Source organism: Drosophila santomea, chromosome 2L, assembly GCF_016746245.2.
Source record: "Drosophila santomea strain STO CAGO 1482 chromosome 2L, Prin_Dsan_1.1, whole genome shotgun sequence".
NCBI classification, from domain to species: Eukaryota; Metazoa; Arthropoda; class Insecta; order Diptera; family Drosophilidae; genus Drosophila; species Drosophila santomea.
In genome coordinates, this window is record NC_053016.2 from 7,568,490 (window position 1) to 7,594,416 (window position 25,927).

Consider the following 25,927-nt stretch of genomic DNA (forward strand, 5'->3'; position numbering starts at 1 on the left):
TTGTTCGCCACATTTGTCACAATATGCTAATTGTTCGCTATTTAATCGCCTTGGTCTTTTCCATTTTCATTGTGGCCACATCTCTGAAGATCGAGGAGCGCTACCGGCGGTGCAATGGCTACAAGATATCCACTCCGGATCGGTTGGTCATCAAAATGGAACGGCGCGGCGGAAAGTGTCCCACCAAGTTTCTAGAAAAGAGGCGCTTAAAAGTCTGAGATAGCGAAAGATTGCTAGGATTCTAAAGCCGAAAATCAGTGATAGTTTACTATGCAACTCGATGGAAAAATTAATGCATAAAGCCTCAGAGGCAGTTCACAAAGTATCAAATTCAGTCTAGTGAAATTTAGAAATATTATTCATATTTACTGAGATCAACTGCTAAGCAAAAATATTCAAAAAGTAAAAAAAATGCACAATGAATGTGATTTAAAAATATACCATTGCAAAATGGTAAACTAGTAAAATAATATATAATATATATGTATATTATAAACTCCAATAGTTTATAATAATATTTCATATTTTTTATAAAAATAAAATGTTCCAGTAACGAAGCAACGTGTTTTATTTGACTTTTAGTAATTTAAATAATACTCATATCCAGCTACCATTCAGAAACACATATTTCCCCAACTTCAATGGTATGCATAGGTTTCTAACCAATCATACCTCCAAAGGAATAAAATTTGAAAGTCATGTTTTCTAACATTCGGGCGCATTTAGTTTATTCGTATATATTTATAACTTTTATTTGGAAATGTATTTTACATGTATAGTTTTGTGTAGGATTTATATGACAAAAAGTTTGCATTCCTGTTTGTTGTTATACATAATTATTTGTATTATACATTAGCTGGGACACTTAAATTTACAAAAGCACATAGATGGAGGAATGCATTTTTTATTTATGTATATATGTAAATAGCTTTACGAAGCATTGTATTTCATTTTACCACACCATATGCAAAGCGTAAATCAAGAAACGAAATATTTCAATTTCAAACGTTTGTGCTAATATTCAAGTAAATAGGTACATCATTTATTTTTTTGGCAACTACAATGGAACATTTTTTCATACTTTTAGTAGACATTCAAAGGGATAAGTTGTATGTATATATATATTTGTATATATATGGATATAGTTGAGTCTTAGCTTTAGTTTAATTGCACTAAACGTTTGCGTTTATCCATTATGCTAATCTTTGTATTTGGCTTATTTGTTTGGTTTGTTGAAATGCTTGAATTGATACTTTAACCAAGAGCTCTGGGTTACGGATGATCTCCAGTTGTCTGGGAACTTACTTCCTAAAGCAGGAGATGGGATTAAAGTAGCACTGCCGGTATCTAACTTGACGTTTGCTCTCGGGCAGCCGATAGAGTTCGTTCACATTGCCGTAGGTGGGACTCCTCAAATAGGCGCTGTAACTGCTATAAAAGTCAAACACAATTTGACATTATCTACAATAGTTGAAGGTGGTTGCTTCTTACGTGGGTCTGTATTGGGCAAAGAGCATCTGCAGTCGGTCCATTGGAATATTGGGATAGATGGCCTGGGCTGGCATGTCATAGGCACCTCCGTAGGCGCCTCGCACGTCCTCCGCTTCCTGTCCATCAAGTACATCGGAGTCCTTAAATCAAGTCAATAAGGTACATTCCTAACACGTTCTGGGAAGTTAATACTCACCGGTCCTGTTTCGCCACCCGAAGGTCGAGCCTCGCTGAGGGCAAAGAGCAGAGTGAGGAGCAGGCCGTAGCACATTAATATCTGCACGAACTTCATCATTTTTAAACGCTTCTGCACTGAAAGTGGTCGATGAAATATAATAAAACATCATTAAAAATCCATTTTAGGAAAATGTATAAATTTATATTTGGTAGCTCAACCGCAAGTCTTGTTCAAAAGTCTAATTCAATTGCTTTAAATATTTCAATGTCCATATAGTTATGAACTGTTGTAGTATACCAATTAATGCAAATGCTTGAAAAACTTCAAAGAGAAGTCCCAGGACTTTGTCCCCGGCTAATCCCGATGCTCAAAGGTTGTCAAGGGGCGAGTGCAGGGAAAAAGTGCCACAAAGTCAACTAGCCAGATTTTTAATTAAAGGCCACGATTCAGTGGAATTGCTTTTATACGCATATATATAATTTTGTAACACTTTAGACACAATTCAACATGAATGGACGGGCAACAAAGCAGATTGCAGTTACTCAAAACACTTGCTGCCCGAAACGTGACCTGCATTTCTGCATTTGTGCATTTCTGACGTAGATTGGAGTCCTGAGTACGGTTTTTCACCTTAGCCCGGCTTAAGTGAATTTCCGCAATTAAAAGCGGATATGGACCTGCAGCTTGAGCGATGCAACAAGCGCACCCACACGGTCATCCATCCACTTATGCGTTGCATCCGTAATACAATGGTCAATAGTGCAACGTGTGGCAGCCACACAATGGCCCGCCCGTGTGCATGGCCTTTGGCCTTGTTCAAGCCTTGTTGGCCAAACTTTAATTGATTCATCAGAAGCTGACAAAGGGCGTGCACGAAGTTGGCTGGGTTACCCTTTATGTATGTGGCTTATCATCAAAGTAGTTTCATGGCCAGTTTCGTAACGTGTTGTCAACTTGGCACAAGTGATTGATCAAACAAAGCGTTATTCAATCAGTTCTTCAAAGCTGTAAAGGTGAAAGGTCACCGATAAAGGTTTCAGAGATTATGCAACGAAACATATTAACTAGCTGGTAATTAAATAAAATAGCCATAGTTAGAATCAAACTAATTTCATTTGAACTCAATGTCTTTTCTAATCTCATATAAGCAATTTTGGATATGAATATATTGCTTAAGCAATAGGAATCTGATTTATTATGTATTTTATGAGCAATCCTTTATGTGCATACTAAGTACAAATTAGAATGAAAATGGGATTTTATTACTTACATCCATCCACCTCATAAATTAATCATGTTAAGTAATTGCAGCTAACATCAAAGGTAAATACTAATGTAATATAAATAACGAAAATTCCCAAACAAGTCGTCTAAAACTGCAATCAGCAACTAATTACTTAAATTACATAAATTATGACAGCATTGTAATTGAAGTGGGTGTGAAATCAAAGGGAAAACCTCTCCCGCAGGACATGAATACATAAACAGCCACTGCTTGAACATAAATCCCCGTTTGGCCGGGGAAAATGAGGTCATCAAATGACTTTCAGTATCGCCATCATAGCCATCATAATCATCTGCATGCAACAGGTAAGCAGGTAAACGAGAAACTGAACCATCGGCGTGGGCACCAAAAGCTATATAGACATGGCCCATCGAGGACCTCAACGATGTGGTTCGTAAACGTTAACGACTTGTCTCATTTGCTTGCTGCAGCTCATAAAATGTTGCTGCTCCTAGATGGTCCTTAAATTTAAAGCAGCTGGTTGGATGTGAATGCATTTTGCGATGGAGTTTGTTATGGTTTTCAAAATCTGAATTGCAAATTAGCTGTCTGCTTCGAGGAAATGTTCAAACACTTTTACATTGACTGGGAGAGGCCGTGAAGTTTTTTTAAAATATGTTCTATATGTAACCTCACCAAACCAAACTTTGAAATTATTATTGGTAGTAGCAATGCCCTTTTATCTCTCAGAAACGTGCACTTAAACGTCTGCCCTTGAAACATTGATAAATATTGGGTCATATGAGAACATTTCCGCATATTTATTGGCAAAAGTGCATGCGAATCACTTAAAGCACTTTACAAGTGAACTTACGCAGAGATAATTACAAAGCCCACAACGCGGCTAACTAAACTTTGGGCTCATTAAATATTTGTTAGATTAAGCAGCTAGTGGGTGATAAATAAAAACTAATGACGAGGTGGCCAACTTCTGCCCACACCTCGGAGTGGCTTTGGCTGGATCAAATGGAATAATAAAAGGCCAAAAGCAGACGGTGCCCTAAAGCCCGACCCAAAGCCAAACATAATCAGGACACATTTATTGCCACCGATAAATAATGCTCGAATGTTAATTGGAAATTTAATCTCGCCGCCGTGGCAGCCAAAGAGTTGCAAGTGCTAAAGAACAAAGCGGTGCGGTAAAATCTAAACAAAAAGTAGGAAAAAGGAAAATGCAATTTCACGTAGCACTTTAGACTCGACATTATTATCCTGGCAAACACGGCGACTTAATTCCGGTTTAGCTGCGAGTTCCGTTCATTTTTTCGAGTTTCGTCACATTTTGCGCCTGTGGCAAAAGGAACTTTAAAATTAGCCAAGAACGAATGTCGCTGGGCAAATATTTGCCTGAAGGACCTGGCGTGGGCTTCATTAATGTGTGTGTCTGACAGGAGCCGGCAGGACGATGGCCGTGTCCTTGGCCATGTGATTTATCTGGTCATATGATATTTTCGAGGCAGGAAATTAAAATTACGTCAGTCAGTCACCAAAAACTGGAAACTTCAGACGTCTTCAAATACGTATCAAGAGGTTTGAAATGTTTCCTTTTCCCTCACAGGGATGTAGAGCACTTGGAAGTTGTATCGAGTTTCTTTGGGGGATTTGTGTTTTGTGGTTACGTTCCGATTTGCGGAAAATGCCGTTCGAAGTGGAAGAGTTATTTACCCAATTAGATTTGAAGTTAAGAAGATGCGCATACTTTTAAAGTAAAAAATGTTCGAAAATATGTGCTGAAGTATTTGGTTATTTTTAAAGCTCCATTGCGGTTAGAAATAAAATTAGAATAGATCAATCGCCGCCGGTCTTTGGTTACATATTCAATTACTGTTTGTTTGAGCTTCTTAAATATTAAAAAGAAGTCTATTTTGGTTTATTTAACCTGATTATCACAGCACGCAGCTTTTTAAGCAAACGAGGAGCTGGCCAGATTCTTCCCCTTACATTTCAGCGGAAAATTATCTGGCTCATTGATGCCCTTAGCCCACAGGAAAATTGCCCTGAAAACCGTGGGCGTATTCTAATAAATATTAAATGCAATTTGATTGCGGTTTCGGCGGGAATCGACCAAGCCAAACCAAACCAAACCACACCAAACCAAAGCAAGTCAACTGAAGTTATTTATTATCAGCAACTCGAATCGAGATGGAAGTCCAAATCAAATGAGGTGAATGTTTTGTGCGTATTCCTGATTTTTCTATGCTTCATAAATAATTCACATAATTTTCATTGAGCAGCGGAAGCAGTTCCTCCTGATTTGGTCTGTCATTAGGTGGCTCTGGGAAACTCCCTGAGGAAATTGATGCTCTGGCATATTCAAAACAAAAAGCAAAGGCAACGGGGCGGTAAAAATGGCCTATGAATTGCACATATACGTCAACGTAAGGGAGTTTTTAAAGGGCTAAAAGAAACCTTTCCTTACCTTCGAGGCTGTGAAGGCCTATCAATATTCAGAAACTTTTATGAAATTATTTTAGGCAGCGCACCTTTGACTCAATGTAAACGGGAAACAGAAAAATTGACCCTAATCATTCTTTAAAGAGATTTTCAAGATATAAAATCCAGAGTATAAAATCGGAGTATTTTAGTAATAACAAAAAAGTGCTCACGACTTTAATATTTAACTATTCCGCATCTAGTTAGAAAAATGACAAAATAAATTTGAATAATTTTAAAACTGCTTAAGTTTTTGATCGCAATGCGTAAGAGATATTTATGTTACTTTATATTAAACAAATCTAACATGAAGTTAAATATTTCATTGATATTAACTGTTTTGATTTAATGCAAACAGTGTAACTTATACGATGTGATATCGGCGGCTATAATTCTTTTGCCCTGCGATATTTCACCTGTGGCACAATTTCCGCGCCCACAAATTAATTCTGGCAGACACACAACTGCCCAATTCAATTAATCGCCGAATTCCAATTGGCGAAGGTAAACAGTACCACAGTACTCACCGATACTTTTCGACTGGATGAGATTGGGAATAGCCCGCAATGGAATTGGCGTCGGTAAATTAGAAAAAATCTGGCGCCAGGAAATTTGTCAATTGGTAATTCGCGAACTATTTGCGTTAGTTGGTTTGCCTTCAAGTGGAGTTTCAGTTGGTGGAAAGTTTGAGCTGATCCTTTGGCTGGGTTTACTTGTTGAGCTGCTGTCGCCTTATCGATGTGAACGCCAAGAAGGGAAATTGGTAACTCGATGTTGGCGATGCCTGCCACCGGGCTTTATATACAAAATAGCAAACAGCACCCAGGGCAGCGACGCCAGCAGCAGCAGCGGCAGAAGCAGTAACAGTGGAAGTAGCACCAGCAGCAGCAGGAAGCACGAGCTGGCGGAACAGCCAGGAGGCTGAGGGGGCGGCCCACTGGGTGGGGGTAATTCGTTAGGGGGCGTCTGCTGAGGCAGAGCTTTATGCCTCTTGTCAAGCGGCACTGCAGTCGGCAGGAATAACACTTGTTTATGGTACCTGGCATACGAGGAGGGTTGATGAGGTGCACAGATCCTTAAGGAGATTAACGCTATATGGTCACAACCAAAAGCAAGATAGTCGAACAAGACTCAAAGTACGAGGGTCAATTTTAAGCAAGTATGTGGAAATATCACTAATCGAAATCAAACTTCACTTAATCTTAAACAAAGCTGCACTTTTAATATGCCTTTAAATAGGCATTTTTAGTAACAAATTAAAATAAAACAATACACTTTTTAAAGTTTTTCAACAAATATTATACAAATTTATTTAGTTTTTGATAGGTTTATAAACATAGTTCGTTGAATTCAAAGTAGGAGAGGGCAAAAACGCAATGACTTAGAGCATCTGCACGTCGCATACGCCCCCAAAGTGCCAACACCCAAGTGCTTTCTGCCCGTACAATGGGGCGTATGAACAATGTGCGACTTATTAATTCACCACACGGACATGGACATGGACTGTGGGTGGAATACGTGGACCACCCACAGGCACCCGCCCATCCACTTGGCGTGGTGAGTAGCGGCGACCAACGGCACTTGTTGCTGATAAAGCCGACTCGTACGAAACCTGTTGCATACTTAGCAGCGCACAACACAGTATCTATGACGTTGAGTTGAGATTACACAGGAAAACTGGTGGAAATGCATTTGGACAGTAGGCTGTAGGCCTTACATCCGCCATTGATTTATGGCCATTGATAGGAAAATCGCGCCATGTGCGAAAGTGAGATTATGGCATAAACACACATAAAAACAGATACCCATCGGCGGTAATCTAATAATATAAGGTTGTATAGCATTCGTGGAAAATTAAGCACTTCCGCCAGTGAAAGCAGTGCATGTTATTTTTGTTTAACTTAAACATGAAAATAAAAAAAAGTATTACAGATGGTGATACTCGTATATTAAATATGCCAAAAACATTATTTTTTTATTGCGTAATAAATTCGTTGTAATTACCAGGTATCTTGTAGTCGAAAAAGTGAAGTTAGAAACACACTACTTGTTTGTGCTTTTTGAAATCGACTTTTGCTCCCGATGCTCATCAATTAACGCTGGCAATTAGCTGTACATAAAAGTCTATTAATGTGTGCTCCAACAAAATCATTAATGGCCACTATTGGCCAATAAAACTTTGCCTATCAACTTGGCAGCCAAGGTGGCTGGGCAATAAACGTGCTTTGCACACTAAAACCGATCGCCAGCTTAGTTTAACTGTTCAGTTATAGAAAGACAGTTGACCCACAGCTAATAATATGCATTGACTTTTAGTTTGATAGTTTGCAAGAAGTTTAAGCGGCTGATTTGCATGGAAAGGCGGAAAAACTTGGTTGAGGAATTTCGTACCTTAACAAATAAAATGTGCACAGCAAACAATCCTTAAATTATTTTACAAATTGCAAGCTTTTGCAATATTACGTATACGCATGGTGGGCATACAAACCTTAAATGTTATAGGCAGTGGAGGCCTGATCCTGGCATTTAAGTAGATAAAGCTCCAGATATCAGTTGATAGAGAAGATACTTCCGCTTGGGGAGCACGCCCACAATTTGCACCCGAAAATAGATCGTAAAAGAACACGAACCGAGGGCATGCGATGGATTTGCTGAGAATCGCGATTTATGGCAATGTCAATCAGCATTAGGCAGGATAGGTGGGATAGGTAGGATTACCTGTCTAACCGAAATTGCCCTCGAATATACCCGCAGAATTTATACTCCCGTACGAGTATGGGTGTTTGAATTAATTTATTTATGAATGCCGTTGGACTTATCGCTGGTGGTTTATTTATAACGCAGATTCACAGTGAGTTACAAATGCACAGATACATTTACAGAAACAGATACTAGATACAGATACCACTAGATACAATTACAGAGCCCGGGGATTCCAGTTAATGGCGCGAACAACTTTCACAACAGCAGCGCAGCAATATCAAAACCGTTTTTCAAACACATCGCTGACGATCAGTTGGGATTTGAAATGTTTGTGGCTTTAAGTCCACTCCAGAGACGGATTCTTTGCTGGATTTGTATGGGTGTTTTAGTTTCAGAAGCAGCTGACGGCATTGAAATAGCAACGCCAGTACGCTCGGCCACCGCCGGATCCGGATGGCTGGATACGCCGGGTACCAGCTGGAGAACCGGAATGGGTGGACGTCCCAGATCGATCTGCGCCCGCTCTTCTCTGAAAGCTCTTTGGCATTAACTGAAATTTTCTTACACATCGCGCTGCTAATTTTATGTCTTATATTGCAATTTAGGTTTTATGTTCCAACTTACTGTTTCGCCAGTGGCGCGATTGATCTGGTTCAAATCTTTGAAATCATAATCCAACATTGAGCCCGAATCGTCGTCGCTGTACATGCCTAAAAGCGCAGCTCAATGATAATCATTTCTTTTTATAGATATAATTACCAGCACATACCATCCTCCCTTATTTGATGTGGCTCCATTCCGTTGTGGGACTCGCCGAATTTACCACCCAATATGTTTCTATCCCCAAAGAAATCGCCAATTCGTTGCTCACTTCTTTCCTGTTCGAGGGCATGGTGCAAAGCAACCATCAGTCGATCCAAAAGTAATGCGGCTCGCTTGGGCACCACCATCTATAAGTTTGTAGAGAAGGAAATAATTTTGTGAAATGCAATAATAAATATTGACAGAATCATTTCAGATACATTTGGTTTAATGATCTATCAAGAGAGATATGGGAAATAGGAATAGCATATTCATTGACCGATCTAAACACAGATTTTCTTAGAACTGATTGCACTACCAATTCTCTCTGCACTGCTGTAAATTTCAATTACTTAAATGCCCTTTTTCCCAGTTCTTTAAACCCACTTCCCACGCATCGAGCATGAGGCCACAGAATATTTAATTTGGCCACAGTCTGCCCTCATTAGACCCCAACACCAATAGTGTCCACCTGGCACAATCAAAGTGATGTGACGTCAGCTCGGCTTTCTGGGGGAAATGTAGCTAGGGGTCAAAGCCGAAAAGCAATCAAATGGAAAATATACAATTACAAATTGTGTGTAAGGTGATAGGGATTCAAAAAGGCCAGTGACCAACACGACCCACGCAGTGATTCCGCTTTTGCACTTCATAATTTTCGTAGATTTTGCTTACCGGATACTCGTCGTAGCCCTCATCGGCTGGGGCACTGAAAATCTCCTCCGGCTGGCTGGGGGCCGACCTGGAGCCGCCCGCCCGCTTGTCATCTGCCGGAGTGTTGGCCTCCGGCAGTGTCACCTCTCCGGCTGCACTGCCGCCGATGGAGAGCAGCTTGTCGGGGGATCGTTTGTCGGTGGCCGGATACACCATCAATTGCCGGCACATGTGCAGCTCAAAGTTCTGGACGAGCACGAGCAGGATAATCAACATGGCTGGTAGGTGATAGGTTCTGCTTGGTGCAGAGCCCTCTTTGACGGCAAGACTAGTGGAACTCCGCCTCCTCCTGGCAGTTTGGCGACCAGGTGGGTGATGCATTCTTGTGTCTACTGGCGGGAAACTAATTAATGTCAAGCCTGTCCTACGTTGAGCACTTTTGAAAAATCAACTGAAGCGTTGGCTTTATGCGTTCGACGCTTTTATAGCAGTCGATTCCTTGGCAAATCGCTAGTTTTCTTTTTTTTTATTTTCTTCTTTCGTCCTGCCAGTGCTTTTTTACAGTAATGAAGCATTATAGACGCTTGTTAATCGGGATGGAGCTGGTCCAACAGTGAAATGCTTTTTTCATACTTTGATTTACGATTGCGGCTCCCACTCGGCGTCCTTGTTGTTGCTTCTTAGCTGCGGCTCTTGCTGTAATTACTGAACATCAAAATCCATGTCCTGCCTGCAGCCAAGTTATTAACGCACACACACACACACACATCGACCATAAGTGGGTGGAAGGATGTGTGTGTTGGTTGCAGCCTGTTGCGCTTTTTCGGTAAGTCGGTAGCTCGGTTTAATGAGCGAAATGTGAAAGTCCTTTTTCGGCCCAATTCGCCTGCCCACCCACTTGTTGCTCGTTAGGCCAAAAAATGAGAAGCTGGGCGTAGGAATGGGATGGCCACGAACTCGGTTGACTCCTCGCTGCATGTGTCCTTTCACTGCGTCCCTGTGTGGGCGCCACTTAAGTGTTTTGCATGCTAGCCCTTAAAATGTGGCGCATCCTTGTTTAACGAAGCACTCTTGCTGGATTACTGCTCACACAAATACCAAATTAACCTTTTGCGATTCACAAGTCGGCCACCAATATTATATTATTCAAACAAATTTAAACATTGCAGGCTTTATTAAAGAGCTGCATGACATTTCTATGCCAATCATATCCATAGTTTAGTTCTTTATTTATTGAAGAACAAAGAAAAGTCAAGTCATAGCTCCATCAAAACAGTAGGAAATATAAGAAACAGAGTTCACTGGCCATGAAACATTCCTAACCTATTAATTACCTACTCTTGGTGATTTCAACATGCAAATCGTAATAAAACTCCGAAAACAGGCCGTAAATGTTCTCATAAATATGCTTTACGTGTAACACACTTAAAGGCTTAAGTAAACTTAGCATAGTGTGTGTGAACATACATATATAAAGAAAAATAAAAACACTTAATGAATTTAAAATGTGGAATACAGAATTATTGCTTAATATTTTTTGTAAACTAAAATTATAATTCTGTTTAACCCTGTGCCCATTTATTTGATTAATACATCACAAAAAAACTACCAAATAAGAATTTTAAATAAATAAATACATTTTTAGCGTAGCCAAGTCGGAACCAAATTCCTTCCCGATTTCTCAGAGTGTAGTTTCGCCATCGCAGCATCCCTGGAGCATCTGACACGAGCACGCGCCTGCGCCCAAGCCACCCACCCGAGTAACGGGACTGTCAAAACACTGGGAGAGCGGAAGAGCGGGAGAGAGCCAGTAACCCAGTCAACTGGGAGCCTGCAGCCTCCGAGTCCTGCGGAAATCCAGTGTGCGATGAGGAGCCAACTGAGACGGAATTAAGTCTGCAGTAATTCGCCGTCGAAAGCGTGGCAGTTGTGAGCTCGAACTAAAACAAAAACAAAAACACCAGAAACGCAGCAAAAAGGCGGTGGGCGGAGCGCAGGACGAAGGACGAAGGAGATGCAGGCAGCCGAGCGAGGCAGTCGTGTGAAAATTGTTGTATCGAAAGTGCATAAAATGTGGCCCACAAACAATTAGCGGAATAAGCAGAGCACGGAGAACAAAACAAAAAGTCGGACTAACTAGAAAGCAAACAGGATGTCAAGGACTTGAGCACTTGAGCGGGGAGGGGGAGCGGGAACGTGAGCGGCAGGCGCGACTAACAACAGGACTTTGGGCGCATCAGGATTCGCAGCAAGTGACGCCAAGATGCGTGCCTACTACACGGCAAAGGATATGCGAAAATACGGCGATTTGAGCTATGAGTAAGTACCGAAATGGGCAAGTCCCCCCTTTCAACATCAAAGGATTCCGAAAATGGAAGAGGTGGAGGGGGTGCTGAGTGCTTTTTGGGGCAAGGGACAGGTGTGTCAGTGTGTGTCATCGCTTGTTTGCTTGCAGCTTTCAAGCCGAATACCATTTCAACGCTTATCCATATCCTTCTGCCCCCCAAATCGTTCGATTCCTTTACTCTGCCGTGTGTTTGCACGAGAAAAATGCAATTGCTAGTGTCAATTGAAAATTTGTTTTTGTCCACAATCGAATGGATGGGAAAGCAAATTCTTGTGACAAGATTTCTTTTGGTCTGGTGGAAGTGGGTTATTCTCTTCCAAAAATGGTATTAGTGATTGATATTTATGTGTGTTTTCGATTTAATTTAGTTATTTAGGTGGTATGCCAAAGTACTGCTTTGTTCTTAAGGAAATCTCAAATAAGGAAAGACATTGTTAAACATTTGGAGGTACAGTTAAAATTACTTTAGAGGAATTTGTACAGGCTTTTTCTCAGTGCCTCACACAATTCCTACACTGCAACATGTTTTCGTATATTTTGTTATTATTGCCCATATTAGTAAGCATTTCGCATACTCATAAGCTAGACCTGGCTAAAATTTGAAAACATTGACAGCATCACGTTCTTCAGAATTTCTTGACATAGGAACCACAGTTCTGGTGGGTGTGGTGGTGGCTCGCAGGACCTAAAGTGGGTGGAGCTTGGTTTAGGTGGGCAGCGGATTAAGGACTTTCGGCTGAGTGGCTACTCAGAGTGCTTCCTTTGTCTCGGGCAGTCATTATATGGTTTGTTGCCTTAATTAATGGCTGTCAGCATAAAAAAAACTGTTAAGCGCTATAGAGAATGCAATGAACCTAACAGAAGTTTGCGGCAAACATAGAAAGTTCAGGTGGCGGAAAGGAATATACAGATCAATATTTCAATTAATCGATATTTAATTCCTGTTGTATATATATACCGAACATTTGCTTTTAAAAATCTTTACTTTGGAGTCTGATACTCATTGAGATTTTAATCAAATATAAGGTGAACCTGTCCAAAAAGAGTATACACACCTTCCCTTGGCTTTTTCTGCTAGACACACCAAAACAATTCAATCGTTTTCTTGTTGCTATTCAACAGAAGCAAGTATCTGCTGGATCCGAAGTTTATGACCAAGAGGGACCTGCAGCAGTACTACCGCTACTACAACATGAACAAGAACCGTGGACAGTTCAAGAAGGTTGTGATCGTGATCTTCGCCCTCTGCGTCTTTTCCTACCTGTGTGTGGACTACAATCTCAGGACGAAGCTGCTTCGTTTCCGCGATGGATTCGATTTTATGGCCCGCATCGAGGACCACTATGGTGGAAATGTGACAACCGCCTATTTCGTTGACACCACCGGCTGCCGGATGCCGCACTTCGAGGTCACCGACGACACCATTGCCCAGTTCATGTTCAAGCCGCGTCCGTACAGCTGCAACAGAGCTCTGATCCGGACCAGTGACACGGTGCCCGGTCAGCTGCACCTCAATCTGGAGCCGAGTGAGCTGCTCACATACTACAACATCAGTGATCTGTCGTCCGTAAATTGCAACTATACGGAGGTGAAGCGGAAAACCGATGCACGTAACACTTACAGTCCGGCCGTGAGTTTTAAGCTGGATAAAGTAATGAAACTGCCTCTCAGCCCGGAGTTCATTTGCATGTGGTGCTACGATTCCTTGGACAAACTCTTCTACAAGGACTGCCACTTTTTTGCAGTCGATAAGCCAAAAATAAGGCCCCCACTGAAAACTGGAACCGATAGGGTGAGTTTCAACAAGAGCAAGGAGGAGCAGGAACGGCTTTCCGTGATGATACTCGGCATGGATAGCCTATCGCACCTAAATTTCCTACGCCAGATGCGCCGCACAGCGAACTACATCCGAAAGCATCTGTCCCACGTGGAGTTTTGGGGCTACAACAAGGTGGGCGACAATACCTTTCCCAATCTCGTGCCCCTGCTGAGTGGCCTGGAAGACCAGGAACTGAATCTGGCCTGCACGCCGAAAACATTGCGATCCTATGATAGGTGCTCATTCATTTGGAAACGCTACCAGCAGCTGGGCTATCGCTCCATTTTCGCAGAGGATGTGGCCATGCTCTCGGCTTTTAACTACAATCAAAATGGGTTCCGAAAGCAGCCCACGGAGTACTATCTGCGACCCATGATCATGGAAATGGAAAAGACTGTGGCCTTCAAAAAGGACCTCAACATGCACTTGTGCATGGGCAGTCGCAGGACGGCGGATGTACTGCTCGAGTACATGCGGAAACTGGTGCCCCGATTGAGCAGGGATCTTTACTTTTCATTCTTCTGGACGGTGGCGCTAACCCATGACTACTTTAATTTCCCCTCACTACTGGATGAGGCCATGCTGCAACAGTTGACGCAGCTGCAAGATTCCGGAGTCCTTAATCGCACGGTGGTAATGTTTCTATCCGATCACGGCCTAAGATGGGGTTCCTTTCGGCGGACCTACCAGGGCATGATGGAGGAGCGCCAGCCCCTAATGATGCTATTGTATCCGCCATGGATGAACGAGCGCTATCCGGAGGCCATTGCGAATCTTAGGTTAAATGCCCGCCGGCTAACCACACCGTTTGATGTGCACGCGACGATGTTGCAGCTCCTCGACCTACATAATCTGGAGGCGGATCAGTTGCTACGCAGATCAACCGAGATGGACGAGCCGGACAGCACGCTGCCCAGAGGCATCAGCCTATTTCTGCCCATCCCGGCGGCTCGGACCTGCGAGCAGGCGGGCATCGCTGCCCACTGGTGCACCTGCCACCAGCGCCAGGAGCTGCAGACAAACGATCCGCGTGTCCAGCGGGCGGCTCGATATCTGGTGCGCCTGATCAACAACCGACTGAAGGATAGCACCCAGTGCAGGACCCTATACCTGAACTCCATACTCCAGGCTCTGATTGCGGCGCCGCACTCGAAAATCGTGAAGAACATTTCCACGGACTATGCGGTGGACATCACCCTGCGACTGCAAACGAAGCCCGGGCTGGGCGTTTTCGAGTCCACGGTGCGGATGACGGGCTATACGACCGTTCTCACGGGCACCATCAGCCGGCTGAATCTGTACGGAAGCCAGAGCTACTGTCTCAATGATCCGGCGCTAAAGATGTTCTGCTATTGCCACAGATAAGGTGGCAATGTAACTGGGAGCTTTCGGGGATGGGGTGTTTGACAACAAAGACTTGAAACCCATTAACGTAGCCTTAGCCATAAAACCTAGTTTATTTCTATGAAATAGCCAATGTTTGTATAAAAAAAAGTAATCCAATTTTAGCCTTTGCCGTAAGGAGTTCCCAGTCTTAGGCACCTATGTAGTCACGGTAGTTAAGCGGAATTTCTTTATTTCCCACTAACTTAGAGGACAATAAACTGAATGAACTAATAATCGTAATATCCGCGGAATTACTTTGTGTATGTATTATAAATAATTAGCTATTACTGATTAGCAAAGGAAGTGACGAAAATAGAAAATAATGATCGTAACCAATATCTGTGGCACGTAATGTTGTAGACCATAATTGAGTTGTTAAATACATACGTAATGCACTTAATCCTTATGTTTAGCCATTTATTTAAAGCCTTATGCTGAGTTATTAGATGAATAATAGGATGACATTTTTTAAACGAGTCAATTAGGAATATTCCTTTCTAGTTACAAATTTATTGAAATGCTAAATTATATTTATACACGTACTTTAATCATATTCATAACATTTATGAACCCATGCACATGTATATTTTTGGTGATTGACAATTTAAAAATTATAATAAATCTATAAAAAATGTAAGGTTTTTACTTCAACAAGACAATATCTTATATATTATAATATTTTATAATGAAACTTAATTATTATTCTTATTTCAATTCAAATCCCGATGAGCGATAGCCACGTTGTATATGTTGTCATCGATAGTATCGAGTAAACAACACTTTTTCAGCTCTAGTTGTTAATAGTGCTGTCGTTATTCTAGCTAGATTTGTTAGTTTCAACAAATTTGAAGTAACATTTTTAAGTATAAAATATAATTTTTCTATATATTAAAAATATCTGATATAATATAGTATTATCATAGTATTATCGAAAAACTTTTGCAACAGTTTTTGTTTCTTAAAGGCCAAAGTGCTCCAGTAATTTAATTTGTCGAAAAATAAGCTTATTTGCCAACACTGGCGCCTGTTGTTATTGTCTATCGTTCTTATCAGTTCAGTTTTTTCGTTTAATTTTTGTTTGTTGCAAAAATGGCTTAAATTCGCAGTTGTTTGCTTTTTGAGCACTCATTAGAGTAGGACAATATGCCGCCCACAGAGACGCTGCGTCCGGGAGAACGCGGAACAGCCGGAGGATCAGGAGCAGGAGCACCCGAACAAACGTACATCATTAGGCAGAGCAATAAATACTATGAACACCGAGATTCCCAGGCCACCGCCATGTCGGTTGATTACTCGGGGCAGTGGGTGCTCCTCGCGGGTCGTGGTCACCTGGCACTGCAGCGTTTGGGACAGGACGATGGATCACTGCGACGACATGAGAGGCATTCCAAGTACGAGGTGTCCGTAGCAGAATTTGCCATATGTCCCAGTCGCAAAGAATACTGCGCCATAGCGGTAAGTAGTTGAAGTTATCTACGTATGGGCTGCGTTTATCACAGTTTGCCCTTTGAATTTCAGACTAGCCAGCACATAGACATCGTTCGCTGGGGCACTGCGGAACCCCACTACGAGATGTCCTTGCGTGGACATACTCGCACAGTGACTGATATTGATTGGCATGGCAAGGATCCGAATCTGCTGGTCAGCTGCTCCATAGACACCTTCTCTCATATTTGGGACTTAAGGGAGCCAAGGAAACCGGCCTTGTCCTTGAACGCCGTGTGCATGTGTAAGTTTCTATAAAAGAATTGAAACATTTTCATTTTACAATAAAAATTTTTTCAGCTGGTGCTACCCAAGTGGGATTTAACCGCGTTTCGGGAAACCTTTTGGCTGCTGCCCATGATGGGGATTTGCGCATCTGGGACATTCGCAAGGGTAGTTGCCCCACACACTATATCACGGCACATTTGAATAGGGTGCATGGCATCAATTGGAGCCACAAAAGGGAGACCTGCTTGGCAACCGCCAGTCAGGATGGGACGGTCAAGTACTTTGATGTGTGTAATCCTCGCAGGGCCGAGAAGATCATTACAACCATGTCGCCAGTGTGGAGAGCAAGATACACGGTAATTAGGTTCAGCAGGATTAATGGTTATTATAAAAACATATTGTTTCATACAGCCTATTGGCAACGGCCTGGTTAGCATTGTGGTGCCCCATTTGGGCCGTGGCGAGAACAGTTTGCTGCTCTGGAGCAACAGCAAGCAAACGGACCCTATATGTTCCTTTGTGGGGCACACAGATGTCATTCTTGACTTTGCCTGGCGTCCAAATCGTGAGAGCTCCAATGAAATAGTAGGTATTCTAAAGATACCGTAGTTTATTTACTAATTCATTGTTTTACTTAATTAGGAACTGGTCACTTGGTCCAGGGATCGCACGCTGAGAGTGTGGAAGATCGATGATAATATGCTGAAGCTTTGCGAACCGTCTGCGGACGAAGTAGAATCTCGTTTCGAGCCCGATCTCAGTGAGTTAAGAGTGCCAACTCCTCCAGAGTTCCTGCATCCCCGTTCCATATTGGTTGCCGCTTCGTTGCCCATATCCACGGGTGACGGTACTTGTAACACCTTGCCCATGGCTCGCTCTCCTAGCTTTGGAGGCGGCTACTATCGCAGGGAAGAGCCCCACATAGCCAGATCGCTGACAGATCAACCCACGTGCTCACTGCACCACGAGTTCTCGCTGCTCAACACGAACATGCCTCATGTGGAGGTAGACACGCTAGATGCCATTAAGCGGTACGCCTGCTTCAAGATTTGCGCCGGCGGACACACGGTTATTTTACAAGTGACTTTCACGACATCGTATCCAAGTCCTAGTGCTCCGCCAGACTTTCAGCTTTGCCAAGGAACCACTCTGTCCAGTGAGGTGAGTGGTGTTCTGCTAAAGGTGCTGCGTTGCAATGCATTACAGCGGGTCAAGAAATCCCGCACCTGCCTGGAACAATGTCTACGTGCTCTAGTGGCGGCTATGAAGAAAAAGGTGGCCGCTGTAGGCGGAGCGGATCGTAGCCAACTTCTCTTGCAATCCCCTCGGCTTGAAGGAGCTTTGTCAAGCACCCTGCACGATGCCTGCATCCCATATCCACGGACGTCAGGTGTCCACTTCAATGCCACTGGTATGCTGACCACTTTCGCCCAGCCGGTAAACAACAAAAGGCTGACCCTGCGGCCACACACAGCAATGACTCCGAGGACTTTCTCATCGATTAATGGTAGTGGATTGCTAGGCAATGTGATGGTTACCGCCCAGCGGGAGGCAAACGCTTCTTTTTACCTCCAGGAGAGGATGATTTCGGGAAAACCGGGCAAACAGCGAGCCATCCGGCAGATGAATGGAAGTCCAGTTGTTCACGTATACGACACAAGTAGCTTACTCCACATAAACCGCAGAATGGCTCGGGAGTTCTCCCTCGATAAGAGTAATATAGCAGAAACGTGTCGTAGAAATGGCGAAATCTGTCGCCAGCATGGGCGCTTGGACTTGGTGCCTGTTTGGCTGTTGGCGGAACTGATAGCCACTCCCCAAGTACCTCATGAAACACTCAACGAGCTTCTGTTCTACAAAGATCCCTTCAAGAAATCCCTGCTGGAATCACTAATAATGCATTATGCTACCTCCGGTGACATACAGACTGCTGTGCTGCTGGCCTGTTTGTTTGACAAGTGCCCCCCGGGTGGAGGAGCCATAATGGAGAAGACAGTGCGACTTCCGGCGCAGCTTAACTCGCAAATTTCACCGTATCACACGGTGCTTCCGCTTGACGTTAAGTCATCTTCTTCCTCCAAGACTTGGCAGCAACTAAAGCAACTACGCAGCAACTCTTGGTCCGACTCCCTGGATTTGGAGATGAAGCAAATCCAGTCTGATGCATACGCTTGCTCTTTAATTAGACGTGCTAAGATGCCACTGTTTGATCAATTTAAGCGCGCCTATGCGGAAATATTATTTGGCTGGCAGTTGCTTTCGAAGCGGGCTTTGGTCCTCAAGCACACGCAAAATACACCACCCCCTGTCCAGGGTGTGGAATTTGTTACCGAGTGCAGGACGTGTGCCAAGCCCAAACGGACACCCAAGTGCGAGCCCTGCAAGCGACCCGTGCTCTTTTGCGTCCTCTGTCGTTTGCCTGTAAAAGGAGCAGCCAACGCGTGTCTGGCTTGTGGTCATGGCGGTCACATAGATCACATGATGCAGTGGTTTGAGGTATGTATCTATCTGCATTTGACTCGTTTAGTTTCTCGTTTCAATTATTTAAATTTTTGTATTTTTGACAAATCAAAAGATGTATGGATTTTTACGTAAATTTATTCTTATGCTTTCTTTTTGTATCATTTCTAGAAACACAAAGTTTGTGCTACCTGTGGATGCAAGTGCTTGGAGCGCACTTCAGAGCTGCTAGCCCTACTCAGCTGATTCAAATCTTTCAGCAATAATCTTATTAACTTTCTCTCGTCTGTGTGGATATCAAAATAGCTAGGTGTTTTTTAGTCATTAGGCAAAAGATTTTTGTACGATTTGCATACCATTGAGAAATATATGACCACTTACTAGCCAAGCTAAGGGTAAAAGCTTTATGAAACTATACACATGACCAAATTAATGTGGTTACGATCATTCAAGAAGAACTGTTTCTAGTTTTTTTCAAGTACATACATTTATTCTTTTTTATTATCGACTTTTTGCTTTCTGTTTTATTAGCTTAAATTCTACGATTTACTTGTAGTTTTTGCATTTGCAATCATAATCATTTTTTATTTTGTCCGTCATAATAAAGTTTGCTTTTGTATTGAAAATAATTTTTTAATAAGTTTCTACAGCTCCGCTTCTAGATTTTGTATGTGTTTTCTTTTGTTCATAAAGCGTCATAAATATAAAAATGAATATAAAAGGAACGGAACTTAAAGTGCAGCACTGTTAAACTGCTTGCAAAAATTAAATAATAAAAAAATCAATATTACAGTTTAGTAGGAAAATCTTTCTAAAGATAATACAATTTTGATATAGCGACATAAACATTAGATATACGGCCTTACTATAAACAAATCACGCACAAAACAAATAAACAATAAAATGAAAGGCATAGATTGAATTTCAACTCTTTAAGGGATGAACTTAGCTGAGAGCTTTTTAGCAGACTAACTGCTTCCTGGACTTAACTACAAGCGTGTATTTATAAATGTGTTTGTGGTCATAGATTAACTATCTTGGATCGGATGGGTAATCTATCAAAACCAGCCACTGGCTAGGTTATAGTTCTCTTGATATCATTTCAGCTGATCGCGGTACGTTATGATAGCCTTCATCAGCAGACGCACATTGCTGAACTGCGAATTCTTGGGACTGTTTTTGATGAACTGTTGACAATTACGATACAGCTCGGTAAGCACTTTAGGTGCGTGCTCGCGGGTAATGGGATCTGCCATATTGATGGCCAACAGTGCCTCGTTGAGATATCTGGATATGGAAAGGTACACCATTAATGTTATCCCTTGAAAGCTTTTTTAACTTCTTTAGTTCTCTTTTAGCTCACCTCTGTTTAAGCTCATTATGATTGGTCATGTCAGCGGATATTTGCTGAATGAGCGACAGTAGAACCTTTTGTTCCAGTCTGCATCCCTCTGGTGCGAATGCCTGGTTGCTGTCCGTGTGCCGAAGAGTGAACTCTACTAAGCCCAAGTCGTTGGCTAGTAGAGCCTGATGGAAGGCCTTGTTGATTTGTCCAGCGAGCAAAAGCTGCTTAATGCTGTCCCTGAGGTCGTAAGGTGGTGCGGGTGTAGCAGCCTGCGAACGCATTGCCATGTTCTGGGCTTCCATGTGCTTACGTAGCTCTGCTCTGATCGTTTCCTGGACCTGACGCGCCAGCAATATCTCTAAGCTCTTCACTTCTCTTTGTGTCTCAAGCATGGCATCCGTGAGTTCAGTGCGGTGCTTATGCAGGCTGCTTTCGACCAACTGCTTTAGCATGGATAACTTGTTATTAATCTCCTCGGTATTGCCACCCCCGGCTTGGGGCTGTGGCATGTGCTGCAGGTAGGTGTTGAACTGGACCATAACTAGAATTCAAATGTGCAAGATTAAGAGGGAGCATTATGTATCTAACATGATTGTGATGATCGTATACTAACAGTCTTTTATGCCCACGCTGAAAGCGTCATGCAATTGCTTAAACATGTTCTGCGAGGACTTCTCATAAGCTGGAATCAAGGTGCTGCTCATGGATTCAATGAAGGCGGTTTGCAGGCTGGTTTGGACTCCAATCAGCACGGACTTGCCAAAAGTGTCCAGAAATTGCTACCGGAAATGAATTAAACTCTTAATAACAAGAATCTATAGATGGACTAAGAGAGTAGCATACCTTGCTCTTGCACACCTGGGCAATATTCTCCTTTACCGTTTTGTCAAACACACTCAACTTCTGCACAATCTCCACTTGCATCTGGGCTTGGAGCTGGTCCATTTTGGCATTCACGCGAGGAAGCAGTTGGCGCTGCAGTTCCATGTTCAGAACGTTGCCAATGATGTCCGTAAAGTGATTCATGACATACTGATTAAGTACCTGAAGCACAGATTCACGAAGCTCTCGGTTTTGACTGTCACTGAAAGACGAATTCGTTTAGATTGTGGCATGTTTTGTTGTGTAACTTTTGCAATATCTTACCGCGCCGCCAAGAATTCCGTCAGTTTCTTCTTATGCTCGTTTTCGTATCGCTTGAGGTACTGCTCCATTAGCTTGGACAGTTGCATCTCAATTTTATATGCTAGCTGACTAAGATTTTTAGGCTCCAATGAAGTGTCTTGTTTGCTATGCAAGGACACCGCCGCTTCCTGCTGTTTTTGTAGCTTGGTGACTTCGTTCTCCAATTTGTTAATTTGTTTGGATTGAGCCTTTACTAGATCTACAAAAAAATAAGTTGAAAATTATTATTATTTGAAGTATGTTTTAATGTTAATATTACTTATTCTTTGAATGATAAAATGTCTGATTTAAGATCGCAATAACTCACCTATGAGTAGTTCCATTTTGGCATTGAGCTCTCCAGTTCCACTTGAACCATCGCACGCTCCGCCCGCATTATTGCTGCTGCTGGTGTTACTGGTGTTTAGAGTGGTGGCCGTGTTGTTGTTGCTGTTGCTGCCCACACTAGTGTTATTGTTGTGGCCTCCACCCAGCGTAGGCGGCACATTGCCATTGTTGGTGTTCTGCACGGCCTGGGACATGATCTGAGCCGCATTCTGGAGCTCAGCAGAGTGGGATGACAGCTTGACGATGGGCCATGTTCCGTCAACTGCTTCTGGCAGCGGCGATGAATTTGCCAGCTCTTCTTCCTCATCGTCATCATCGTCGTCTAGATTCTCTAGCTCTGCTTCGTAGGCGTCGGCATCATCTTGTGTTGCCATTATCTCCTGCACCTCTCGACTCGGACTCGAACTGCCGCTGGCCAAGTTCTCAGCCACATTGCGCTCCGGATTGCGATCAATTGCAATGAACTTCTTGCGAGCGTCAAGCTTTTCCTTGAGCTTTTGTTGCTCTCGGTCCTCGATTAGGGTGTTGTTCATTAGGTTGAGGAGAACTTCCGCATTGGGGTTTTCGGAAGTCTTGGACGTTACCGTAGCCAGCATGCGTATGGTTTGCAGGACCGCTGAATCAATGGATCTATCCTGTCCGCTGCTGGCTGTACAGCTATCAGTGCCTATGGAAGTCGTGGTGCTAGTAGATACAAAGACAGCTGCTGCTGATGCAGTTCCGCTGGCACTAAAGGCATCTGGAGTCATGAGATTAACCTGTTGCGGATATGCGGTGCTTAGTTGCGGGGACTCTGACTTGGCCGCCTCATTAGTGGCGTCCTGCAGGATGGCTGAAGGGGCTGCTGCCGCGGCTGCCGCCACGGCCACTATGGCAGATGAGCTGCCGGTTGAAGCTCTCTTAGCGGATTTCGCAAACAATGCATCCAGCTGTACAGCACCCACATTTCCGCTGTTGGGGGATTCCGGCTCCTCTTTGATTAGTAGATTGTCTTCCGGCGTCTGAGATCGCTTGCTGCTCAGGCTGCTCCGCTCCGGTTTTTCAGCCACGCATGGCTGGTAGATTATTTGACATTCCTGCAGGCTCTTTGCCTGCACCACAAACATGTGCAGCACAAGGGCACTGGTGGAATTGGAATCGTCATCGAAGTCATCGGGCTCCTCAATAGGATAGTAGCTCTCGATAGAGTTCTTCACACGACGCATACTAGCGTTTACAATAGAAAACGAGAGAATTCCCGAGCTCAGCTTGAATTCGGCCACATTCTGAATGCGTTTGGAAGAGTCGCATGCCTCTTCTTCGCTATCGCTACCTCTTTCCTCGGAGTCTTCGGTGCCAGTACTGCCAATCTGCATTACATAGACGGCCAGAGAGTCCAGGCAGGATAGCACCAAATAGTTCGCACTGCGATCAATGCCCGCGATAAAGTTTCTGGGCTGAACAGACGACGGACTACTTGACACCACGTTGATGGTTTGGAGGCATTCCCACAGCGAGCAGTTCCAGAGTTTTATTTCGGTATTGGCATCGCTCGTAGTGATCACGTGCTGCCAGTAGGAACTAAAAGGGGAAAGTTAGGTTAATCGAAATATTGATCACAGATTATTATATCCAATTATAAAATAATATGTACTTACTCTTCAACAGGCTTGTTGATATTGTCGAGAAAAAAGAGTGAGCAGACCTTCTTGCCATCATGTGGCTTCCACTCGTGCAGGCAACGATGGTTGCGCACATCGAACAAATAAATTTGGTAGAAGCGAACCAAGCCATCGGCGCAGGCAGCAGCCACAGTGGTGCCATCCGGGGACAAAGCAGCGCACGTGATCAACGAGTCCTCCTCTATCTTCAGATATCCAGATTCTAAGGCCGCTGGTTGGATCTTGCCTCGCTGTTAAGGTAAAAACCATTAATGATATGAATGACACAGAACATAAACAGAAACAAACCCCGTGCTCAGAGACAATCATCTTCACTTGAAAGCATTGAAATTGAGAGCTCCGCGACCAAATAAGGAGCTGATTTTCATCGTCATCGTCGTTGATTGGAACAGTGGCGCTGCTGCTGCAGACATAGGGACACCAGGAGACCATATCGTACTCCGGAACGTAGTTGGCAATAGGGTCCTCCACTTTTAGCACTAGATTGCACAGCAGGTTGCCTTCGATTTGATCGACTTTGTAGACAAACAGTGAGCTGACATCGATCACTGCCAATATACGTTCACGGTCCGTATGGGCAAACTGCAGATCTAAGACCTCGCCGCTCATTCCCTTGATCAAGGCTCGCACACTGGTGGCTATGTTGCAGACGCGCACCATGCCCTCCATGCCCGTGGCTTTGTTGTTGACTGGGAGCACAATGAAATATTGGTTAGTCAGTTTCTAGATCAATTTTTAGATTGCATATATACATAAATATACAATGTATATATCTACATATAATAATAATATACATAAAACCATCAAAACCAACCTAGAATATTAATACGGACTTAATTCCCAAATGTAACATAAATAAATTCTAGGATCTTCTGCCTTTTTATAACGTTCAAGAAATGTGAGAAAAAGCTTACACACATCCACATAAATTTCTTACCATTAATGGCGTACGCCAGGTGCTTGCCATCGCGGTGGACAGCCACTAGGTGACCTGGATAGTAGTACTTGCGCTCCCACTTGTAGTCGACGATGTTCTTTAGCTTGACCTTGGAGGAACCGCGCGTGTGAACGCCACCGGACGTGAGGACCTTGGTCTTATTGGATCTAATGACGCGGCAGCACTGCTTCTCTTGCGCTTGAAAGTGGCTGTAACGCACAAAAAAGAAACAATTAGGCACGATCCTTCTATTGGCTAGCAGATTATTCGCACATGACTTCCACCTCCTGAGGCTCCGCCGCATTGCCGTTGGCGGCAATCGGCTTGTCCTGGTCGGTGCTGTTGCTCATCCCGGATGCTGTGTGGATGTCCGGAGCACTAATGCGGATGCGGGCGTCTACTGACGGTGTATGATACGCGGAACTCGCTTTGCCACACCTTGGCGACCGGTGGACAGACGGCGGCGGGGAGGAGGAGGCTGAAGAAGACGTCTTACGAAAGATTGGCAAGTGTGCAAGCGCGAAGAGCGCGATTAACATTGACACATCGGCTGACTGCAGGTGGGAGGATGATACGGCATGGGGGTACACATTATTAATTTCGCCAGTTGATGAACAGAAACGACTCGCACACCAACCTGCCCTATCAATATGCAGCAGTCAAGTGGTCTCGTTTACTCCTGCTTAATGCACCCAGCCCGAACTTGGTAACTCTGGCCTCCAGCAATTGTTCGTCTACTTTGCGAAACTAAACCATTTAGTTGGCTGCTTCTCGTAAACTCACAAATTTTCGCAAAACTTTTTTTTGCCGCAAGACCTTAGAGATGCGTAGCGGCGTGTGCAAGGGCAATCGATAATGGCCAGCGTCTGTTATCGGCGACGAGGGCCAGGGATGGATGCTTAGCGAAACGTTTTTTTGAAAACAATAAAACAAGTTTCGGTTGCACTTTCGTTTTATTGCATTTTAACATCAACTTAATACATTTATCTTTATTTATAGAGATGTATATCCATCAAAACAATACACATTGATTACGCAGCGACGTAATAATATGTTTACATAGTGTTTCAATATCACTTTTTCTTTTCATATTACATTTTGTTTCGTTTCTCGTGTGATTGTGTGTGGTAGGTTTTTGAAAATATTTAACAGGTTGAAGAAAAACTAATATTTCTAGAGGCTTAAGTATGCAAAAGAAGTGA

The 25,927-nt window shown here is 43.3% G+C and overlaps 6 protein-coding genes across 11 annotated transcripts; 3 read left to right on the forward strand and 3 right to left on the reverse strand.

The window, feature by feature from the left end:
• Window positions 1-257, forward strand: LOC120458119. Its single transcript, XM_039645652.1, has one exon. It carries the CDS (start codon window positions 24-26, stop codon window positions 216-218), a length of 195 nt encoding a protein of 64 aa, XP_039501586.1. The 5' UTR covers window positions 1-23; the 3' UTR covers window positions 219-257.
• Window positions 258-721: 464 nt separating this feature from the next.
• LOC120458859 lies at window positions 722-6,151 on the reverse strand. Of its 3 annotated transcripts, none has more exons than XM_039646688.1 (4): window positions 5,915-6,151; window positions 1,688-1,798; window positions 1,492-1,631; window positions 722-1,431 (listed from the first exon to the last, which is right to left on the reverse strand). In XM_039646688.1, the coding sequence occupies exons 2-4, from the start codon at window positions 1,784-1,786 to the stop codon at window positions 1,302-1,304; spliced, it is 369 nt and encodes a 122-aa protein (XP_039502622.1). In that variant the 5' UTR covers window positions 1,787-1,798; window positions 5,915-6,151; the 3' UTR covers window positions 722-1,301. The 3 variants fall into 3 exon arrangements, with proteins under 3 accessions (XP_039502622.1, XP_039502623.1, XP_039502621.1); XM_039646689.1 differs by having other exon boundaries at window positions 722-1,428; window positions 1,688-1,803; XM_039646687.1 differs by having other exon boundaries at window positions 1,688-1,803.
• Window positions 6,152-8,220: 2,069 nt separating this feature from the next.
• Window positions 8,221-9,926, reverse strand: LOC120454997. Of its 3 annotated transcripts, none has more exons than XM_039640815.2 (4): window positions 9,567-9,891; window positions 8,860-9,040; window positions 8,715-8,800; window positions 8,221-8,650 (listed from the first exon to the last, which is right to left on the reverse strand). In XM_039640815.2, exons 1-4 carry the CDS (start codon window positions 9,819-9,821, stop codon window positions 8,381-8,383), a joined length of 792 nt encoding a protein of 263 aa, XP_039496749.1. In that variant the 5' UTR covers window positions 9,822-9,891; the 3' UTR covers window positions 8,221-8,380. The 3 variants fall into 3 exon arrangements, with proteins under 3 accessions (XP_039496749.1, XP_039496767.1, XP_039496757.1); XM_039640833.1 differs by having other exon boundaries at window positions 8,364-8,619; window positions 9,567-9,926; XM_039640823.1 differs by having other exon boundaries at window positions 8,364-8,640; window positions 9,567-9,926.
• Window positions 9,927-11,427: 1,501 nt separating this feature from the next.
• LOC120458499 lies at window positions 11,428-15,331 on the forward strand. 2 transcript variants are annotated; one of them, XM_039646166.2, is made up of 2 exons: window positions 11,428-11,864; window positions 13,015-15,331. In XM_039646166.2, the coding sequence occupies exons 1-2, from the start codon at window positions 11,809-11,811 to the stop codon at window positions 15,074-15,076; spliced, it is 2,118 nt and encodes a 705-aa protein (XP_039502100.1). In that variant the 5' UTR covers window positions 11,428-11,808; the 3' UTR covers window positions 15,077-15,331. The 2 variants fall into 2 exon arrangements, with proteins under 2 accessions (XP_039502100.1, XP_039502101.1); XM_039646167.1 differs by lacking the exon at window positions 11,428-11,864 and adding an exon at window positions 12,915-12,918.
• Window positions 15,332-16,120: 789 nt separating this feature from the next.
• Window positions 16,121-19,663, forward strand: LOC120457252 (GATOR complex protein Wdr59). The gene is made up of 6 exons (XM_039644689.1): window positions 16,121-16,552; window positions 16,616-16,826; window positions 16,883-17,166; window positions 17,222-17,395; window positions 17,453-19,306; window positions 19,442-19,663. Exons 1-6 carry the CDS (start codon window positions 16,241-16,243, stop codon window positions 19,514-19,516), a joined length of 2,910 nt encoding a protein of 969 aa, XP_039500623.1. The 5' UTR covers window positions 16,121-16,240; the 3' UTR covers window positions 19,517-19,663.
• A 499-nt stretch (window positions 19,664-20,162) lies between these two features.
• On the reverse strand, window positions 20,163-25,569 carry LOC120457185 (enhancer of mRNA-decapping protein 4 homolog). Its single transcript, XM_039644562.2, has 11 exons — window positions 25,363-25,569; window positions 24,999-25,279; window positions 24,726-24,934; window positions 24,077-24,477; window positions 23,765-24,018; window positions 22,108-23,687; window positions 21,762-21,999; window positions 21,459-21,699; window positions 21,229-21,394; window positions 20,634-21,156; window positions 20,163-20,557 (listed from the first exon to the last, which is right to left on the reverse strand). The coding sequence occupies exons 2-11, from the start codon at window positions 25,262-25,264 to the stop codon at window positions 20,368-20,370; spliced, it is 4,068 nt and encodes a 1,355-aa protein (XP_039500496.1). The 5' UTR covers window positions 25,265-25,279; window positions 25,363-25,569; the 3' UTR covers window positions 20,163-20,367.
• Window positions 25,570-25,927: the final 358 nt, after the last annotated feature.

What these genes read in the sequence shown, in the direction of transcription:
- LOC120458119 (XM_039645652.1), top strand. Translation starts at nt 24, where the DNA reads ATGCTAATTGTTCGCTATTTAATCGCCTTGGTCTTTTCCATTTTCATT.
- LOC120458859 (XM_039646688.1), bottom strand. Translation starts at nt 1,786, where the DNA reads ATGATGAAGTTCGTGCAGATATTAATGTGCTACGGCCTGCTCCTCACT. An exon ending in CGGGTGGCGAAACAGGACCG is followed by an intron (nt 1,632 to 1,687) that starts GTGAGTATTAAC and finishes ACTTGATTTAAG; the next exon opens with GACTCCGATGTACTTGATGG. An exon ending in TTTGCCCAATACAGACCCAC is followed by an intron (nt 1,432 to 1,491) that starts GTAAGAAGCAAC and finishes TGACTTTTATAG; the next exon opens with CAGTTACAGCGCCTATTTGA.
- LOC120454997 (XM_039640815.2), bottom strand. Translation starts at nt 9,821, where the DNA reads ATGTTGATTATCCTGCTCGTGCTCGTCCAGAACTTTGAGCTGCACATG. An exon ending in AGGGCTACGACGAGTATCCG is followed by an intron (nt 9,041 to 9,566) that starts GTAAGCAAAATC and finishes ACAAACTTATAG; the next exon opens with ATGGTGGTGCCCAAGCGAGC. An exon ending in ACATCAAATAAGGGAGGATG is followed by an intron (nt 8,801 to 8,859) that starts GTATGTGCTGGT and finishes CTGCGCTTTTAG; the next exon opens with GCATGTACAGCGACGACGAT.
- LOC120458499 (XM_039646166.2), top strand. Translation starts at nt 11,809, where the DNA reads ATGCGTGCCTACTACACGGCAAAGGATATGCGAAAATACGGCGATTTG. An exon ending in TACGGCGATTTGAGCTATGA is followed by an intron (nt 11,865 to 13,014) that starts GTAAGTACCGAA and finishes GCTATTCAACAG; the next exon opens with AAGCAAGTATCTGCTGGATC.
- LOC120457252 (XM_039644689.1), top strand. Translation starts at nt 16,241, where the DNA reads ATGCCGCCCACAGAGACGCTGCGTCCGGGAGAACGCGGAACAGCCGGA. An exon ending in TGTGGAGAGCAAGATACACG is followed by an intron (nt 17,167 to 17,221) that starts GTAATTAGGTTC and finishes TGTTTCATACAG; the next exon opens with CCTATTGGCAACGGCCTGGT. An exon ending in GTGAGAGCTCCAATGAAATA is followed by an intron (nt 17,396 to 17,452) that starts GTAGGTATTCTA and finishes TTACTTAATTAG; the next exon opens with GAACTGGTCACTTGGTCCAG.
- LOC120457185 (XM_039644562.2), bottom strand. Translation starts at nt 25,264, where the DNA reads ATGTTAATCGCGCTCTTCGCGCTTGCACACTTGCCAATCTTTCGTAAG. An exon ending in CCTCAGGAGGTGGAAGTCAT is followed by an intron (nt 24,935 to 24,998) that starts GTGCGAATAATC and finishes TGTGCGTTACAG; the next exon opens with CCACTTTCAAGCGCAAGAGA. An exon ending in CCCAGGTGTGCAAGAGCAAG is followed by an intron (nt 21,395 to 21,458) that starts GTATGCTACTCT and finishes CATTTCCGGTAG; the next exon opens with CAATTTCTGGACACTTTTGG.